The 19,116-nt window shown below is 42.9% G+C and overlaps 4 protein-coding genes across 4 annotated transcripts in view; all 4 read left to right on the forward strand.

The window, feature by feature from the left end:
- Positions 1 to 2,253, forward strand: part of LOC118409204 (zinc finger protein 468-like) — a 3,453-nt gene extending 1,200 nt beyond the window's left edge. The window contains exons 2-3 of the mRNA XM_035810073.1: positions 331 to 863; positions 2,240 to 2,253. Coding sequence (XP_035665966.1) covers positions 353 to 863; positions 2,240 to 2,253 — 525 coding nt within the window. The 5' untranslated portion in view covers positions 331 to 352. The remainder of the gene's footprint in view (positions 1 to 330; positions 864 to 2,239) is intronic.
- Positions 2,254 to 3,308: 1,055 nt separating this feature from the next.
- Positions 3,309 to 6,921, forward strand: LOC118409205 (zinc finger protein 678-like). Its single transcript, XM_035810074.1, has 3 exons — positions 3,309 to 3,460; positions 4,486 to 5,393; positions 6,866 to 6,921. The coding sequence occupies exons 2-3, from the start codon at positions 4,508 to 4,510 to the stop codon at positions 6,919 to 6,921; spliced, it is 942 nt and encodes a 313-aa protein (XP_035665967.1). The 5' UTR covers positions 3,309 to 3,460; positions 4,486 to 4,507.
- Positions 6,922 to 15,629: 8,708 nt separating this feature from the next.
- Positions 15,630 to 16,324, forward strand: LOC118409206 (gastrula zinc finger protein XlCGF57.1-like; the record flags this gene model as incomplete). Its single annotated transcript, XM_035810075.1, has 2 exons — positions 15,630 to 15,786; positions 15,849 to 16,324. Coding segments are annotated over exons 1-2 (633 nt in total), but the record flags the coding sequence as incomplete, so codon positions are not given.
- Positions 16,325 to 16,459: 135 nt separating this feature from the next.
- LOC118409207 (zinc finger protein 782-like) lies at positions 16,460 to 17,500 on the forward strand. The gene has a single exon (XM_035810076.1). The coding sequence runs from the start codon at positions 16,460 to 16,462 to the stop codon at positions 17,321 to 17,323; it is 864 nt and encodes a 287-aa protein (XP_035665969.1). The 3' UTR covers positions 17,324 to 17,500.
- The last annotated feature ends 1,616 nt before the right edge of the window (positions 17,501 to 19,116 follow it).

Below are 19,116 nucleotides of genomic sequence, written 5' to 3' on the forward strand. Positions count from 1 at the left end.
GTCAACAGTCCCTGTTGTGCCATGTGACCAGGTCTGCCATTTTGGGGACTAACGGCATGCTGGTTTTTGCGCTGTAAAGAATCAAGAAGGAAAAATCCTTGAGTAAACAGACATGGAATTGTATACTTACAATGTTGTGATACAAGCAGTTATTTTTCTACATTGTTATTTTGGTCCAACATTTCAACCATAAAGTCAAGTATGAAAAAAGTCTTTGTTTTTTGTTTAAACTTCACCCTCTATTTGCTGACTTCAATGAAAAATGGCCTTCAGGTCTAAAGGCACAAGAGCAATGTAACAAACATTGAATATTTCGTTTGTTTATTACAGAAGCGGATAACGTCTTATTACCATGGCAACAAGCATCAATGGCTTTGATGACCAGGGAAGCAATTTGGAGGGGAAGTTTGCTGGCAGAGTTTCCACGGCAAAATCCTACGGGTGTGAGGAATGCAACAAGCAGTTCAGTATGCCGGGTAATCTTAAGAGACACACGCAGGCTCACAGAGGGGAGAAACCCTACAAATGTGAGGAGTGCAGCAAACAGTTCAGTCAACTGGTTGATCTAAAGAGACACATGCAGACTCACACAGGGGAGAAACCTTATATGTGTGAGGAGTGCAGCAGACAGTTCAGTGTGCTGGGTCATCTGAAGACCCACATGCGGACTCACACAGGCGAGAAACCCTACAAATGTGAGGAATGCAGGAGGCAGTTTAGTCATCTGCATTCTTTAAGGATCCATGTGCGATCTCACACAGGGGAGAAACCCTACAGGTGTGAGGAGTGCAGCATGCAGTTCTGTCAGCTGGGTGATCTGAAGAAACACATGCGGACTCACACAGGGGAGAAACCCTACAAGTGTGGGGAGTGCAGCAGGCAGTTCAGTGGGCTGAGTAATCTGAAGACTCACATGCGGACTCACACAGGGGAGAAACCCTACAGGTGTGAGGAGTGCAGCAAACAGTTCAGTCAGCTGGGAAGTCTAAAGAAACACATACGGACTCACACAGGGGAGAAACCCTACAAGTGCGAGGAGTGCAGCAAGCAGTTCAGTCGGCTGGATCATCTGAAGACTCACATGCAGACTCACACAGGGGAGAAACCCTACAAGTGTGAGGAGTGCAGCAGGCAGTTCAGTCAGCTGGGTCATCTGAAGAAACACATGCGGATTCACACAGTCAGAAGAGAAACCGTACAAATGTGAGGAATGCAGCAGGCAGTTCACTAAGCTTGGTAATATGAAGACCCACATGTAGACTCACACAGTACACAGGAATCTGTCAAACTCTCACTATACATGTTAGGTCGTATAAAAGAAATTGTGATGAACTCGTAATGGGAAATGAAGATGTGGAAACAAGTTATTTGTGGCAAACTGTATATGGGAGAAAAGAAACAAATATGTAATCTCCAATCTGTGCCCAGGCAATATCGAAATACCCAACCAGGCAACTGGAACCTGTTGGACACTGTTTGGCCCTTTGGATACTGCCTTGCCACTGATAGATCTGCTTGGAGATTGAGAGATATTGTATTTTTCCTGTCATATTAAACAGTCAATTTTGAATGACCCAATACATGGTAGAAGTAGTAAGTTTGAATTTTTTTTATGGAGTGCAAAAGGCAGTTCAGTTGGCTGGAAGGCCTACTAGTACATTGTATGTAAGGAGTTGTATGTAGATAGCCAAAGTGTCATCCTAGTCACAAATGTAGTTGACTTGGGCTCCCCTACAGCTACTCCTCCTCACTAAACAGTTGTTGAGGGTAAAGTGAGAGTATGGCAGCCCTTTAAAACTAAGATGACAACGGCTACTAGGTAGACCTCCTCAAGGTAGCCTCTTCCAGGCTCCAGATGCTGGAATTAGTAGAAAATGGCCAAATAGACAAATAACGCACCAGAGGAGTTGGCTGGCGGAGATATACAGTTGGCTGGTGGTGTAAAATTAATCCATTGGTGGATTGTAAGGCCCAGGAGAGAAAGTTTTGATAGAAATGCCTTGGTTTTTGTTTTGTAACATTTATTGGTATGTAGAAGTTGTGATGACCCTTTCATTATCTTATAATAGAGATTTGAGACTTGATAGATGCGAAAGTGATTTGTCTAACTTTTACATGGTCTGTGTACTACTATGTACCAGGTAACTGCCATGTTTTACTTTCTCTTTTCTACCAAATAGTCATAGACTTTTCTTGTTTGGGTGATCTGTTATACTGAACATCATATTTTTGTGCCCAGATGGAAGTTTGTAGTTTTAAAGTTTACACATGAAGACATAAGAGGTGGTCAAAATTTTGCATGGTGTAAGGAGTGTGTTATCCAAGCAAGTTTTAGAATGTTACAATCAATGTAGTAACAGTTGAAACTTGAAACCTAGTTATGGAGTCTTCTAGTTTTGTTTGTAGTTCACTATGGTAGGTAGAGATGTATCTGGCATTTTAATAATATTTTGTCAACAGGGTTCAAGTTATGTTGAAAATAAAGTTACTGGTCTGATATGCTTTTGTCTGTCTTTTGTACTCATCACCTAAGAAGAGTCAGCTACTAGGACATATCAAAACAGGAGATCTAACTAATGTCAAGGGAAATGGAGTGTAGTTAAGAAACTTACATGGGTAAAACCAAACGTGTTGAAAACGAGGTTCCTCTAAAATCAATGACCAAGTTCTGCCAACTCAGAAGTATATCAGCACATACACAGTCTTTGGGACACTCCATTTCCCTGGACAGAGTCAAAATCCTGGATTCCGAGATATTAAATGCAGTGAACCAGAAATTTGGATAAGTCCCAAGATCCCAACTATCTTCAGTGTTGGTTAGGTAAAGCTTTTTCATAATTTTATTTACCAAAACAGATGAACTTACATGCTATTTGTAAAGAAATACATAGTTTGAAGAAGAAACTAACCTCGATGGGAATACATTGACTCAATTTGTATCATATTCTCTGTGTTCTCAACTTAATCCCCGTGTTGCACTATCGGCTACGCTGTTGAGGCGTCGCCAAAAACAGTTGTTTTCAGTGCCATGTCTGTATGACGACGACGCGTCGTGTAGTGCAGCCTTTTCACTCAAAAACGCTGTCCGAAAACCTGGGCATTAACACGTGACAGCCCACTTAATATGTCTCAGAAACAACCTATTTTACGGTAGAAAAGTGACACGAGCTCGTTTTGATACTTTTCGTGGTGTCTCTCAGTCCCCAAGAATTTTTTAAACCTTATTTTATACGAACTATTTTGTAGCCAGATTACCCCGGCATCCTGCGGCCGCGGAGTAATACCAACGCCGTGATACCCCGCGCCTTTTTCAGCTGTTCGTCTGGCCGATCCGTTCTGTGTCGTATTTTGAGAGTTTCTCAGTCTGTGGAGGGTTTTTCCGTCAACTTTTGGGTGAGACTTCGATCCCCAGGTGCGCTGCGGAGATTCAGGACGCTGTTTTGTCCACAGTAACCTGCAGGTACGTTCGTACGAGCTGTTGGATCCCGGCGATTCCGTCAACTTCAGTCGACCTCCCTCGCTAGACATGAACTAGCCTCCTTCACGCTTCGCAGACTTTTGGTAGGGGGTGGGGGCTTTTATATGGGGGAAGCGCTGATTCGCCACATGTGCTAAGATTTTATATAAATGCCGGTAAATCAATAATGATCTTTAATTTTCGCGGAAACTCCCTGTCCCGGCTTGAGAGAACCCTAGCTCATGTTGAAAATCGCGAATCAGTGCCCCCCTCCCCACAACAAAATAGCCAGCTCTGCGGAGACTGTGAATGAGGCTAAATATGAACTTGGTTTCTTTAATACCTCTTTGTGTGCCTCTAGCTTCCAGTGTTTTCTAAATCCTGCAAATATAAATTTAATTTCTGCCCGGATCTGTGTTCTTCACGAACTCTGCTCTACTTTAATACAGTGTTACACTAGTTACAGTGAGTCTGTCAAAAATCCATTCCACAGCAGAAGCATATAAAAGTTGTTGTTTATTTCTATTGTCTGCTAGATACATATATGTGGACTGTTCATTCTCCCAGAAAGTAAAACTCTGGGCTGGTGCTCTCTCAGTGAATTGGAAATTGCCCAGTTGTTAAGGTATCACTAACAAGCAGCTTTTTCACATTTACATGAAGGCCCTTGAGACACAAACAAAACACGTCTGGACGTTGTTATGTAAATGAGAGAACGGTCAAGGCTGTTTACAAGTCAGGGTACTCTTCTGATACTGTTTTATACCACCGGATACAGGTAAATCTGCTGGGAGATAGAAAAAACAGTGAAGCAGCGTTAAAATAAGCAACAGTCTGAGAGAACCCTGCTTCAAGCTAATTGGACAGGGCGCCATAAGGTAGGTACCAATCAGTAGAAAAGCTAACAATCTCTCTAACTTCTGCTTGGAGAGTAGGAAAATTGCAACTTTTTATCCCTACAAGTACAAAGCTACAGGCACACAAAGAAGTAACAAACATTGAATGTTCCATTTATCTGTTCATTACAGAAGCAGATTAGGTGTTATCACCATGGCAACAGGCAACAACAGCTCTGATGTCGTGGGAAGCAGTTTGGAAGGGAAGTTTGCTGGCAGAGTTGCGGCAAAACCCTTTCAGTGTGAGGAGTGCTGCAGAAAGTTCAGTCTGGTGGGTCATCTGGTGAAACACATGCGCACTCACACAGGTAAGAAACCCTACAGGTGTGAGGAGTGCAGCAGGCAGTTCAGTAAGCTGTCAAATCTGAAGACTCACATGCATACTCACACAGGCGAGAAACCCTTCAGGTGTGAGGAGTGCGGCAAGCAGTTCAGTGAGCTGGGTAACCTGAAGACACACATACGGACTCACACAGGGGAGAAACCCTACAGGTGTGAGGAGTGTAGCAAGCGGTTCAGTCGACAGGACAATCTTAAAACTCACATGCGGACTCACACTGGTGAGAAACCCTACAGGTGTGAGGAGTGCAGCAGGCAGTTCAGTGTGCTGTCTAACATGAGGGTACACATGCGGACACACACAGAGGAGAAACCTTACATGTGTGAGCAGTGTAGCAGGCAGTTCAAACGGCTGGGGAATCTAAAGGGGCACATGCGGTCTCACACAGGGGAGAAACCCTACAGGTGTCAGCTGGGGAATCTAAAGGTACACGTGCGGACTCACACAGGGGAGAAACCCTACAGGTGTGAGGAGTGCAGCAAGCAGTTCGGTCGTCTGTGTCATCTACAGGCTCACATGCATACGCACACAGGGGAGAAGCCCTACAGGTGTGAGGAGTGCAGCAAGCAGTTTAGCCAGCTGGGTCATCTACAGACTCACATGCGGACTCACACAGGTGAGAAACCCTACAGGTGTGAGGAATGCAGCAAGCAGTTTAGTCAGCTGGGTCATCTACAGGCCCACATGCACACTCACACAGGTGAGAAACCCTACAGGTGTGAGGAGTGCAGCAAACAGTTCAGTCGGCTGGGTCATCTGAGGAGACACATGGCGACCCACACATGACACAGGAGTCTGGCAAACTTTTACTGTTTATAGGTCATAAAGAAAAAGATGTGAAAACTTATTTGTGACAAAATGTATGGTGAAAGGAAACAGCTGACTAGTGGTGGGTACTGGTACATGTATGATATACTGGTACTAAATTGGTTTTCTTGTTGGACCAGTCCAGAAAAAAATGGACCTTAAATCAGTAGACTATGTTTTGGACCGAATAAAAAGTCACCAGATTATATTGGCAGGGGTTTCACGCGTTTTTACGCGCTTACTGGTTCAAGAACAGTTCAAGAAAATAACAAGCAAAGTAGAGTTTAGTCTATTCTGCCAAGTTTCTACAGTCAAAGTTACAGAGTTTACATGAAGACATGATTTTAAAATGCCACTGGGAGTCAGATACTCTGCCAAATAGATTCCTTTGTAGAAAAATTGACAACTGTTTTCAGTATCGCCCATTCGCAAGTTTTCACAGCCAATTAGGTTCAGGTCAGATACCGATACCCATACCTAGAGCTGATGGTCTCCAAAACACCAATGTAGATTACAAATCCTGTCATCGTCTTCAGAGTAGGAAATATTGTCTGTAGTACATGTACTGCCATACTGGCAATTGATATTGTGGTCGGTAATTTTAGCGGCTTAGAAGAAACAGGTTTTCACATGGCATTTGACTTCAATGTAAAACTTTTTTTCTAGCTTGCCTCAGTCAAAGTGAGCACTCAATAATGACCACTGAAGTTGCTAGAATTAAGCTACAGTAACAATTCAAAGATTGCAGTATCTAGCAGACAATTTTGAACTAATATTTTGAATCTTTAGTATGGATTGAAAAAGGCAGTTCAGTCAGCTGGAAAGCCTGCATTGCATGTAAGGATTTGTATGTCTACTGGCCCAGGAGTGAGACGTTGGATTAAGATTCCTTAGTTTTTGGTTTGTAACATTTATTGATCTCTATGTGTGAAGCATGAAGTTGTGATGATCCTTTCATTATTTGATAAGATGATGAAAGTCTGAAAGTGTTAAGTCTTATTTTTACCATGGCCTATGTGCCAGTAACTACTGATATGATTTACTAAATGTATCTTTTTCTACTCAAGAGGCCTTTCTTGGTTGGGTCGACCTTTTGTATTCCATTTATATATATTTCTGTTTTTGAAGTTTGTAGTCAGTTCATATATGAAAATAGTGTCAGTGTTATGAAATATATTCTTAGAATGCTGTAGCCAACATGGTAATAGTTGAGTGTTTTAGTTTGTTTATACTTCGGTATGGTAGGTAGAGATATGTTTGACATTTTGGTTATTTTTTGTTCACATGGTTCAAGTTATGTACATGTATGTTAGAAATAAAGTTACTCGTGTAGTAGTCTGATTTGCTGTGTTTTGTTGACATTAGCTAACAAGAGGTCAGAGAGCTTCTTCGGTTCAGTCATCCATCTGGTGACCCTATGACAGACAGGAAGTCTCCGTCTTGGAGACCAACATCTTCCTCAATTACCCTACCGTGACGCATCAGATGACCGGCAGAGCTTCTTCGGGATGTCAAAATTGTAGAAAATCTAATATTTATAGAAATCAGAATAACGGGATGTTTTGCTGCCGTAGGATAGTCGCTAGGATGACCAAAGTGTACTCTGCAAGCAGAAGTCTGTTTTTTGACGTATATTGTCAATCTTTTTGTTTGTTAGTCTGGCTTATGGATATGACGAAAACATGACAAAATACAAACACCAACAAAAAAATGTCTAAAAATATGTCAGGAAAACAACTGGCATAAGACAGTATCAAAGGCTGGACAAGCAGTGTGCTTGTTGGACACTGGTCAGGTTTTCACATTGTCTTATGCCACCGGCAAGTCTGCTTGGAGATCAAATGCTCACCCACATACCTAAAATCTTTTGAAAATCCATCTTAAGTTTCAAAGAGTTATTTTTGCTGACAAACACAAATTGTTGACCTGGAAACAAAACCCCCTTCACCAAGGTAATAGATTTTAGTTAATCTGTGTTGGTAAACAATGGATTGTGGGTGCCAGGTAACCTATGTCGCCCCCCGTCTCAGTTCAATGTTGGACGGTGAGCTCAAATGTACAGCTTATCAGGCGTCCGCGTCGACCTGGTGCGAAAGACCCGGCCTCTGCAGCCGTCTGAGTGCATGAGGCGGTGATATCGGGTGTTCACCTGTCCAGGCCTATGACGTCATGGTGGCCTCGGAACCACGGGAATGTATAATCGCAACATATGGCCAGAAAGAGACATCTATCCCCCAAACTAGGGTGCCTATCACGAGCGCCTTGGCCAGGAGCATGGCTGGGGACACATGGCAGTCGCACATCTCGTCTCCGCTCTTAAGGGCCCTTAAATTACCCTGGGCCCCATTGCAATGCATTGCGCCAGGGTAATTTGCGCCTATTTTTTATATGCCGAGGAAGTACCACCGGCCTTTAGCACCAAGACATGCCCGTCGGCCGTCCGCGTCGACCTGGTGCGAAAGACCCGGCCTCTGCAGCCGTCAGAGCGCATGAGGCGGTGATATCGGGTGTTCACCTGTCCAGGCCTATGACGTCATGGTGGCCTCGGAACCACGGGAATGATAATCGCAACATATGGCCAGAAAGAGACATCTATCCCCCAAACTAGGGTGCCTATCACGAGCGCCTTGGCCAGGAGCATGGCTGGGGACACATGGCAGTCGCACATCTCGTCTCCGCTCTTAAGGGCCCTTAAATTACCCTGGGCCCCATTGCAATGCATTGCGCCAGGGTAATTTGCGCCTATTTTTTATATGCCGAGGAAGTACCACCGGCCTTTAGCACCAAGACATGCCCGTCGGCCGTCCGCGTCGACCTGGTGCGAAAGACCCGGCCTCTGCAGCCGTCAGAGCGCATGAGGCGGTGATATCGGGTGTTCACCTGTCCAGGCCTATGACGTCATGGTGGCCTCGGAACCACGGGAATGTATAATCGCAACATATGGCCAGAAAGAGACATCTATCCCCCAAACTAGGGTGCCTATCACGAGCGCCTTGGCCAGGAGCATGACTGGGGACACATGGCAGTCGCACATCTCGTCTCCGCTCTTAAGGGCCCTTAAATTACCCTGGGCCCCATTGCAATGCATTGCGCCAGGGTAATTTGCGCCTATTTTTTATATGCCGAGGAAGTACCACCGGCCTTTAGCACCAAGACATGCCCGTCGGCCGTCCGCGTCGACCTGGTGCGAAAGACCCGGCCTCTGCAGCCGTCAGAGCGCATGAGGCGGTGATATCGGGTGTTCACCTGTCCAGGCCTATGACGTCATGGTGGCCTCGGAACCACGGGAATGTATAATCGCAACATATGGCCAGAAAGAGACATCTATCCCCCAAACTAGGGTGCCTATCACGAGCGCCTTGGCCAGGAGCATGGCTGGGGACACATGGCAGTCGCACATCTCGTCTCCGCTCTTAAGGGCCCTTAAATTACCCTGGGCCCCATTGCAATGCATTGCGCCAGGGTAATTTGCGCCTATTTTTTATATGCCGAGGAAGTACCACCGGCCTTTAGCACCAAGACATGCCCGTCGGCCGTCCGCGTCGACCTGGTGCGAAAGACCCGGCCTCTGCAGCCGTCAGAGCGCATGAGGCGGTGATATCGGGTGTTCACCTGTCCAGGCCTATGACGTCATGGTGGCCTCGGAACCACGGGAATGTATAATCGCAACATATGGCCAGAAAGAGACATCTATCACCTGGCCATGTTGATATAACATGACATGAGCTCACCTGGCATTGTTGATATAAGGGGGCACACACCAGTTTATTTGGGGTTTCAATTGGAGGCGGCATACCCTAAAGTCTAGCGACCAGCTCTACTAGGGAATTATCCTGAAGCAAAATAACTGTATATCTGGTGAAAGCATATTCCTTTAGCTACAAGACAAACTAAGTTTCGATTCTTCAACTTCTCTGATTTTAAAAAATCAGAGGGAGAAAACATTATTTTTGTGTAAAAAATAATGCAAAAAATCGGGCATTTTGGCATTGAAAGAAAAACATGAAGATGATTTTTCCGGCAAACACGACTGATACTGTCAGAAAGAGGAAAACCTAACGAGTAATCCAGCTAATTATAAAGAAAATTCTAGTACTACAGTTTTTTTAATCATCCACGGCGCGCGGCATTACAACTAGGCTTAACACAGCGCTTCAGAGGACAATCTAGGTCACGAGCCGAATCACATTCAGGCGTAGGAATATCCCGGAAGTAAGACGCGGACCAAAACACAATTTGCACCGAAAACACACCATTTCCTACGCTTTTCAGCCATGTAACCGTTTAATGTCATTTCGCAGGAAATAATGAGAAATCTCAACTTAAACATGGACCCTCGGAAGCCTTTCGTCACTTTTTTCTCGCGCACTAGCTCGGACCCCTGTCGCGGAAGAACTGGTGTGTGCACCGTTAACATGAGCTCACCTGGCATTGTTGATATAACATGAGCTCACCTGGCATTGTTGATATAACATGAGCTCACCTGGAATGTTGATATAACATGAGCTCACCTGGCCATGTTGATATAACATGAGCTCACCTGGCATTGTTGATATAACATGAGCTCACCTGGCCATGTTGATATAACATGAGATCACCTGGCCATGTTGATATAGCATGAGCTCACCTGGCATTGTTGATATAACATGAGCTTACACAAGCAAAAAATGTCCTTTTCTTGTAAAAAATCGCAAAATTGTTATTGGATCTATGTGGGCATATGATCAAGGCACCTCTTCACCAAATTTCAGGTCATTCGGCTGTAATACCAGGGTCCAGGGGGCCAAAATATACCTAAAAATTTTAAAGGCAGATATGAAAAACATGGAAAAAAATCTAGGGGTATTGGCTCACTCTACCTTTGTGCCAAATTTCAAGTCATTCGGTCCAGGAACGACGGGCATGATTCAGCGTTTTGAAGATTTGACAGAAGAAAGAAAGAAAGAAAGTAGAAACATTACGAATACAATATATTTCACCATACCTATGGTATGGCTGAAATATAATTAACACATCTAGATATGCTCAAGACAAGGTTGACTGCTACTTTGGTCCTGTAAGACGTCTGCGTGATATTCCTTCCAGGAAGTTTGCAGATTATGAACTAGAACTAGAACTAGATGTTTCCAAAAAGCATCACTACACTATCAGCTCCGTGCTTGGGACGTCGCCAAAAGATGTTTCAGTGCCTTGGTTGTATGACGGCGCCATGCGGTGGTCAACTGTACTGCAGCCTTTTTACTCAAAGAAAACCTGAGCACCAACACGTGACAGGCCGCTTAATATGCCTCACAAACAAACTCTTTTACGTTCGAAAAGTAACACAAACTCGTCAGGATACTTTTTGTGGTGCCTCTTAGTCCCCAAGAGTTTTTGAAACTTTATTTTTTTATACGAACTATTTTGTAGCTGAATTACCAATGAATCCTTCAGCCGCGGATCAATACAAAGGCCTTTCAGTTTGCCCGCGTTTTTCCCAATCGAGTACGTTTCTCTTCGTTCTGAGTAGTTCGTGGAGAGTTTTACAATCTGCGGAGACATTTTTCCACATCTTTGGGCGATACATCGATCCCCAAGTGTACTACGGAGATTCAAAACGTTGTTTTGACCAGAATAACGTGAAGGTACGTGCGAGATGTTGATGAAAACCGGTGATTCAATCAACTAGCGTTGAGATAGCGTCGACCTCTCAGGAGACATGAACTGGCTGCCTTCGCAGACTTCTGACAGGGAAAATTTGGGGGAGGCACTTGATTGGTGATTTTAACATGGCTAAGGTTCTTTTTAATTGACGAAGAAACGTGGAAACCCTTCTCCAGGCAGAGTCACATGAGATTCACATGCCCCGTGCCTCGACATAGAGAACCTTCACCCATGATGATCATGATGGAAATCGCGATCAGCCCCCCTCCCCCTCAAAAAAGGCAGTGATGACATACCAGAAGCCTGAGAGCGAGCTTAGACAATATGATGGTTTCTTTTACCCGTTTGTGTGCCTCTGACTTCTGCTGTGTTCTGAATCCAGCATATATATTTATTCTCTATCCAGATCTGTGATTTTTTTCCTCAACTATGCATGATCTGTCAGAAATGATATGATATGATGATGATCTGTAAGAAATTCCCAAGCAGAAAAGGAGCTAGGCTGGATGCCAGTCCCTGGCACAATCTCAAAAGTACAGTCAAACCTGCCCAAGCGACCACCTCTTTTTAACGACCACTTGGCTTTTTCTCGGTCCCAAAAATTTTCCCCATTGACGTAAGCATTAAGTGACCTCTTCACAACGACCACATGGCCAACGCGACTGCCAAAAATTGGGACCAAATCCCTGCCCATAACGACTGCATCTTTTTCAAATCTTGAGGTGTCATCGATTTTCAATGATAACTAGCGTGGTTTTGTGCCTAATTAAAATTGCTTAAACACAACGGAAACCATGCATCGTGCATGTTATGAGTCGATACTCTTCTAAGTGACCACCAGACCAAATTGACCGCTTTTACTCCGTCCCCGGGTTGTCGTCTTGGGCAGGTTTGACTGTACATGTATCTTTTCTTGGCCTTCACGTAACATGGGGCTTCCAAATATGGGCATCCGCCATCTTTGTGCTCATTTTTTCGGCATCGCTTCCAGGGTTCCAAATATACATACAGGACTCAGGACAGGTTTGACTGTACTTAACTTGTAATTTGCACATAATTTTCGAGCTTCGCACATTAAACTAGAGTTCCACGAACACATACCTTTGCCAAATAAACCAGGTTTGTTATGTAGAATGATGTCTGTAGACAAATGCGTTACTCTTTTCATTTTCTTTATAATTAAATGCTTGGAGTTGGTTTATAAAATTTCGGCATTTATTATGCAAATTAGATCCCAATTTACAATTAATTGATATCAAATTGTATCAAGCATTACTTAAGCTATCAGCATACCAAAAATCATGATGATCCTTTGATCCATTCTTGACTTATTCTCTTTCAAAGTCTTTAAATACACCTCTTACTCTCTTCCCTCTTTCTCAGTTACATATGTGACAACTTTGATGAAAGTACTATAATGGGGAACGGGTTTTCTGCGCGTGGAGAATTTGCGCGTGCGCGTGAAAAATTTGCGCATGAAAAGCGTGAAAAAATAAAGTTCCTGAAATATGTCAGAAAATGTGCAGCAAGGAATTCTAAGGCAGAAAAATTTGATACTATGATATAATTTCCCATATGTAACCAGAATTTTTGGTTTGAAAAAATCCTGATTTTTAGATCCCTTGGGAATAGATTCATTTGCATATTTTGAACAATCCCAAATCCCATTAATATCACAGAAATACATGGAAAAATTACTTGTACGTGTGTGTATGAGGTTTTATATTGTAAAATGTTACAATTTCAGGCTTTTCTCCATTCTAGAAGCTTCATTTCATCTTTTTTGAAGCAGATTATTTCACGCGCAGATTTCAAACTTTTTTGCGCGTGAAAACTTAACATTTGAAAATCACTTGAAAATCAATCAGATCGAGATTTTGTACCCTAGAATGCAACAATACAATACTTAATTCCATTCTGTGCCATCTTGTTTCAGCTTTTTAAGTTTAAAACTGCAAATATTTTTTGAATCCCTTGGGAATCAGCTAATTTGCATATTGTCAGGCGCAGATTTTTCACGCGCAAGTTTTCACGCGCACATTTTTCACGCGCACAAAACCCCATCCCCTATAATGGAATGCAGTGGATTTATGAACTTTTCCTAATCAATTATGCAAATTAGCTGTTAACTTGCATAATAAGTATCACATTATATAAGTCTTCATTTAGGCTATCTACATGCCGAAAATCATGACGATCCGTCAACACGTTAATATTTTCTCATTAATTATGCAAATGAGATCATCATTTGCATGATAAATATGTATTGACATTTCTCTCTTTCTCAGCTACATATGTGACAAGTTTTAAAGCCCTATCATGGAATGTAGTGAATTTATAAAATATCCTCATTAATTATGCAAATTAGCTGTTGATTTGCATAATTGTTATCTCATTATGTAGGTCTTCACTTACGCTACCTACATACAAAAAAACATGATGATCCGTCAACATGTTCATATTTTCTCATTAATTATGCAAATGAGGTCGCATTTGCATAATTGATATCTGTCGACATTTCTCTCCTTCCCAGCTACATATGTGACAAGTTTGAAAGTCCTATCATGGAATGTAGTGGATTTATAATTTTTCCTCATTAATTATGCAAATTAGCTTCTGATTTGCATAATTAGTATACCATTATGTAAGTCATCACTCATTCTATCTACATACCAAAAATCATGACGATCCGTCAACACGTTGTAGAGTTATTCTCATCCAAAGTTTGAAAGGAAACCGGCGCCTGCAGTTCCAAAAAAGCCGCTAGGGGGCCAAAACTCACAGCACTTACTCTCTGCCTCGAGGGCTATCTACCACTCAAAAATCATGATCACAGCATGTCCAGAACACGAGATATCAAAAATTGAGGTTCTGCTGCAGTACCTTAGCAAGCCGCTAGGGGGCCCATTATCGAACTTGACCTTCGTTTTCCCGACCCCTACCCACCTACCAAATATTATCGGGATCCATCCAAGACTTCTTGAGTTATGCTGTTAACAGACAGACAGACAGACACACAGACACACACACAGACTCACAAGCCCAAAACATAACCTTAGCCATTCTGGCAAAGGTAAATATTCTGAACTTGCAATCTTGCATGTTGAAAATACCCGGCCTATAGTAGAAATCAGGGCTCTAGCCAGCTCAAAATTTTTTTCCGTCAGCCAATTTCAATCGTCGTGAAAACCGCGAAAATTTATTTTCCCAATGACACTACAAAGTAGTAAATGTTGCCATCGACACCTTGAAAAACGGGTTTTAATGAGATTATCGTATGCGAAAGTATAATGGTATACATACCATTAGTGCGGCCATCACCTCACCTTTTTGTTTTGTTACTTTTGATGCACTCACTACTTTTTCTTTTTCGGAGCACCACCACCACCACCGGTCGCACTAGTGCCGTGCACCTCGTTTTTCTCACCTGGGCGGGATGCCCCTAAAAGGGGCTTTGCCCAGTATAGCATAGAAGTAGAAATAGAAAGGGCACCGACACACATTGTCAACAATCATAACAATAGCAAAACAAACAGTGTGTGGCTTTTCCGACCGTGGACAGCGTCCCCAAGCCGCCTGTAGCCTCCACCAAGGATTTTTGTCCGTCAAGGTTGACGGATTGGTTTTAAAATTTTTCCTTCAGACGCAGCAAATTTCCGTCAATTGACGGAAAAACGGACGCTGGCTAGAGCCCTGGTAGAAATGCTGTGGAATTAGACACCCTGCTCTTAGACAGAACGACATGTGGACTTCTTTCCTTTTCCTTCCTTGTTTTTGCCGGTAACTTTCTCCAGAAGCTTGAATCAAAATCAAAATTTGCTGATTAAAGCTAGCGATCCTCGTCGCGATCGCCGCCATTTTATCCAGGCAAAAAAGGAGCATGCAAATGCAGACTCATAATTTTACATGTAAAAATTCTATTTACACATGGCACAATTTTACATACATGGTACAAAACAAATAATAGCGATAGACATAATTCAAGTCCGTTCATTTCGGTCCTTTCTGTTACTTTAAGAGTCTCTTAAAGGAAGCCAGAGTTGGGGCTGTGCATATGTCTGGTGGTTCCAGATGTTGGGTCCACGGTAGGCGATGGCTCTTCTGAAGGTTTCTCGCTGGGGTTTTGGGACAGCAAGTTGATTGCTTGTACTTTGTCTAGCTGTTATTGTGCTTTGGTCACGGCAGTAGACAAACAGAGGCTCTCTTCTGGTAATGTCTTATAAGTTAAACCACCAGTAAATCTGCTGGGAGATAACAGAAAAACAGTGAAGCAGTGTGGAGATCTGGAAGAAACCAGCTTCAAGCTGATTGGATAGGCAGTCAGAAAGCGGGAACCAATCAGTAGAAAAGCTAACACTCTCTCTATTTATCTTCTGCTCGGAGAGTTAGAAAATTGTGACTTTTTATCCCTACAACATTCAGACACAAGTAACAAACATTGAATGTTCCATCTTTTCGTTACAGAAGCAGATCAGCGTTTACTACCATGGCAACAAGCAACAACAGGTCTGATGACGTGGGAAGCGGTTTGGAAGGGGAGTTTGCTGGCAGAGTTGCCTCAGGAAAAACCTTTCAGTGTGGGAAGTGTAGCAAGCAGTTCAGTCGGGTGGGTCTTCTGAGGGGTCACATGCGGACTCACACAGGTGAGAAGCCCTTCAGGTGTGAGGAGTGCGGCAATCAGTTCAGTGAGCTGTGTAATCTGAAGAGACACTTGCGGAAGACACTTGCGTGAAGACTCACACTGGAGAGAAACCCTTCAAATGTAAGGAGTGCAGCAAGCAGTTCAGTATGCTGGGTAACCTGAGGGTTCACATGCGGACTCACACTGGGGAGAAACCCTACACGTGTGAGGAGTGCAGCAAGCGATTCCGTAGTATGGGCTGTCTACAGAGACACATGAAGACTCACACAGGGGAGAAACCCTATACGTGTGAGGAGTGCAGCAGGCAATTCAGTCAGATGGGCTATTTGCAGAATCACATGCGGACTCACACAGGGGAGAAACCGTACAAGTGTGAGGAGTGCAGCAAGCAATTCCGTCGGCTGGATCATCTGACGAAACACATGCGGACTCACACTGGGGAGAAACCCTACAGTTGTGATGAGTGCAGAAGACAGTTCACGGAGCTAAGTGGTCTGAAGAGACACATGCGGACTCACACAGGGGAGAAACCTTACAAGTGTGAAAAGTGCAGCAGGCAGTTCAGTCAGATGGGCTATCTGAAGACTCACATGCTGACTCACACAGGTGAGAAGCCATACAGGTGTGAGGAGTGCAGCAAGCAATTCCGTCGGCTGGAGCATCTGAAGAAACACATGCGGACTCATACAGGTGAGAAACCCTACACGTGTGAGGAGTGCAGCAGACAGTTCAGTCGGCTGGATTGCCTGAAGAAACACATGCGGGCTCACACAGGGGAGAAACCCTACAGTTGTGGGGAGTGCAGCAGGCAGTTCAGTCAGCTGGTTCATCTTAGGGCTCATATGCGGACTCACACTGGTGAAAAACCCTATAGATGTGAGGAGTGCAGCAAACAGTTCGGTCAGCTGGGTGCTCTAAAGTCTCACATACGGACTCACACAGGGGAGAAACAGTATAAGTGTGACGGGTGCGGCAAACAGTTCAGTCAGCTGAGTGCTCTTAAGTCTCACATACGGACTCACACAGGGGAGAAACCCTACACGTGTGAGGAGTGCAGCAGGCAATTCAGTCAGCTGAATGCCCTGAAGAACCACATGCGGACTCACACAGGAGAAAAACCCTACAAGTGTGAGAGGTGCAACAAGCAGTTTATTCAACTGGCTGGCCTAAAGATGCACATGCGGACTCACACAGGGGAGAAGCCCTACAGGTGTGAGGAGTGCAGCAGACAGTTCAGTGTGCCGGGTAATCTGAAGACTCACATGCGGACTCATACCGGTGAGAAGCCCTACAGGTGTGAGGAGTGCAGCAGACAGTTCAATCTATTGGGTAATCTAAAGAAACACATGCGGACTCACACTGGGGAGAAACCCTATAGTTGTGAGGAGTGCAGCAAGCAGTTCCGTCAGCAGGGTGATCTAAAGCTGCACATGCGTTCTCACACAGGGGAGAAACCGTACAAGTGTGAGGAGTGCAGCAGGCAGTTCAGTCTGCTGAGTAATCTAAAGAAACACATGCAGACTCACAAGGGACACTGAAGCCAAACTCTTGTGTAGTAAATAGGTTGTATAAAAAAAGATCTGAAAACTTATTTCGGACAAACTGTTTGATACTAGTATTTAACTTCTAAGCAGATCTATCAGTGGCAAAGTAATATCTTAAAAGCCAACTAGTATCCAACAGGCCTTTGGAGTATTAGGATACTGCCTTAGGCCACACCAATTTAATTTCTTGGTTCACGGATTTTTTCATAAAAAATATGGAGCGAGAGGGCGAAATAAAGATAAAAATAAAAATCATAAAATGGTTGGGATAAAAGTAACGGCTAATCCAAAAAATAAAGAAAAAAAGTTTTCAGCTTGAAAAAAGTACAAAAACACTATTTTTGTACAGTAACAGCACCTGTACCCACACTTTAAGGAGCTTATAATATAAAGGCCAATTTGCTACACCAGAAAGTTGGTGAATGCTTTCATTAATGGTGAAAATTTGCTGAGTGGTAATTTTTATTTTTATTTTTTTTCCCAAAAAATAGGAGCGAGCGAATCCGTGAACCAAGAAATTAAATCAGTGTGGCCTTAGGAGATATTGGTATCTGTAATATACTGGCATGTATAACAGACAATGCCCTTGTATGTCGACCCGTTCAGTTACCTGGAAGGCCTTCATTGTATGTAAGCCTGTAAGGAGTTGTATGTAGGTAGCCTGAGTGTCATCTTTATTAGTAGTATACCTCGGCCCCTCACCAACCAATTGATTGGTGGTCAGAGAATATAGACAACACCCCAGAGGAGTTTCTGGTGCGGAAGTTGTCAACTGTACTTCTTGGCCAATGAATACTATCTTGTATGCGCTATTAGGTGGTTATTAGTCTATTAGGTGGATTTTTAAGCTTAGGAGAGAAATCTTTGATAAAAGTTCCTTAGTTTTTTTATTATGTTACATTTCTTGGATCTCTAACTTTTTGTTGATCTCTAACTAAGTTGAAGCATGAAGTTGCAATGACTCTTTCATTATTTGATTACATGATGCAAGTGTTTAAGTGATTTGCCTTAGTTTCACCATGATCTACTATGTACTGGTTGCAGTATGTTTCATTTATCTTTTGTCCACTATACAGAATAGATGTTCTTGTTTGGGTTAACCTTTTCCTTATATATTACATTATACATATTTCTACGCCAAAAATAGTTACTCAGTGTCACTGACGAAGGAAAGTGGATTCTTTCCGAAACGTCTGACCGTTTCAAAACCATATCCAGTTGCTTGAGTAACTATTTTTGGCGTATCTTATTACCTGGATGTCTAACCTACATCGACGTATACATACACTGTATTTCTGTTTCGATTGAACTTTGTAGTTGTAGTTTGTATATGAAAAAAACAAAAACAGATCATGTAGTGAAGTCAGATGTTGACATGGAGAGTATAGTCAACATAGTCAGATAGTGTTATCATGTTTTCTGTTTAATAGATTTTCTAGTTTGGTTGACTCTTTTGTATTCTATTAGATATATTTCTGTTCAGTTTGAAGTTTGTAGTCACTAACTTGAGTTTTGTATGTTACTGTGAGAACAGCAAGGGATAGTCTAGTCAGATGTTTGGCATAGTGTAATGATAGTGTTATCTAAGATATGTTTTATTTTAGGATGTTAACATGGTAACAGTTGAATCCTATTAACATTAGCATTCTAGTTTATAGTTCACTATGGTAATGGATGAAGACATATTTGACATTTTCTTATTATTGGTTCATATGTTCAAGTTATTTACACGTTGTAATTAAAGTTACCAGTCTGATGTGCTTTTTGCTCTTTTCAATACATCACCC

This window comes from Branchiostoma floridae, chromosome 2 (genome assembly GCF_000003815.2).
Source record: "Branchiostoma floridae strain S238N-H82 chromosome 2, Bfl_VNyyK, whole genome shotgun sequence".
Lineage (NCBI taxonomy): Eukaryota > Metazoa > Chordata > Leptocardii > Amphioxiformes > Branchiostomatidae > Branchiostoma > Branchiostoma floridae.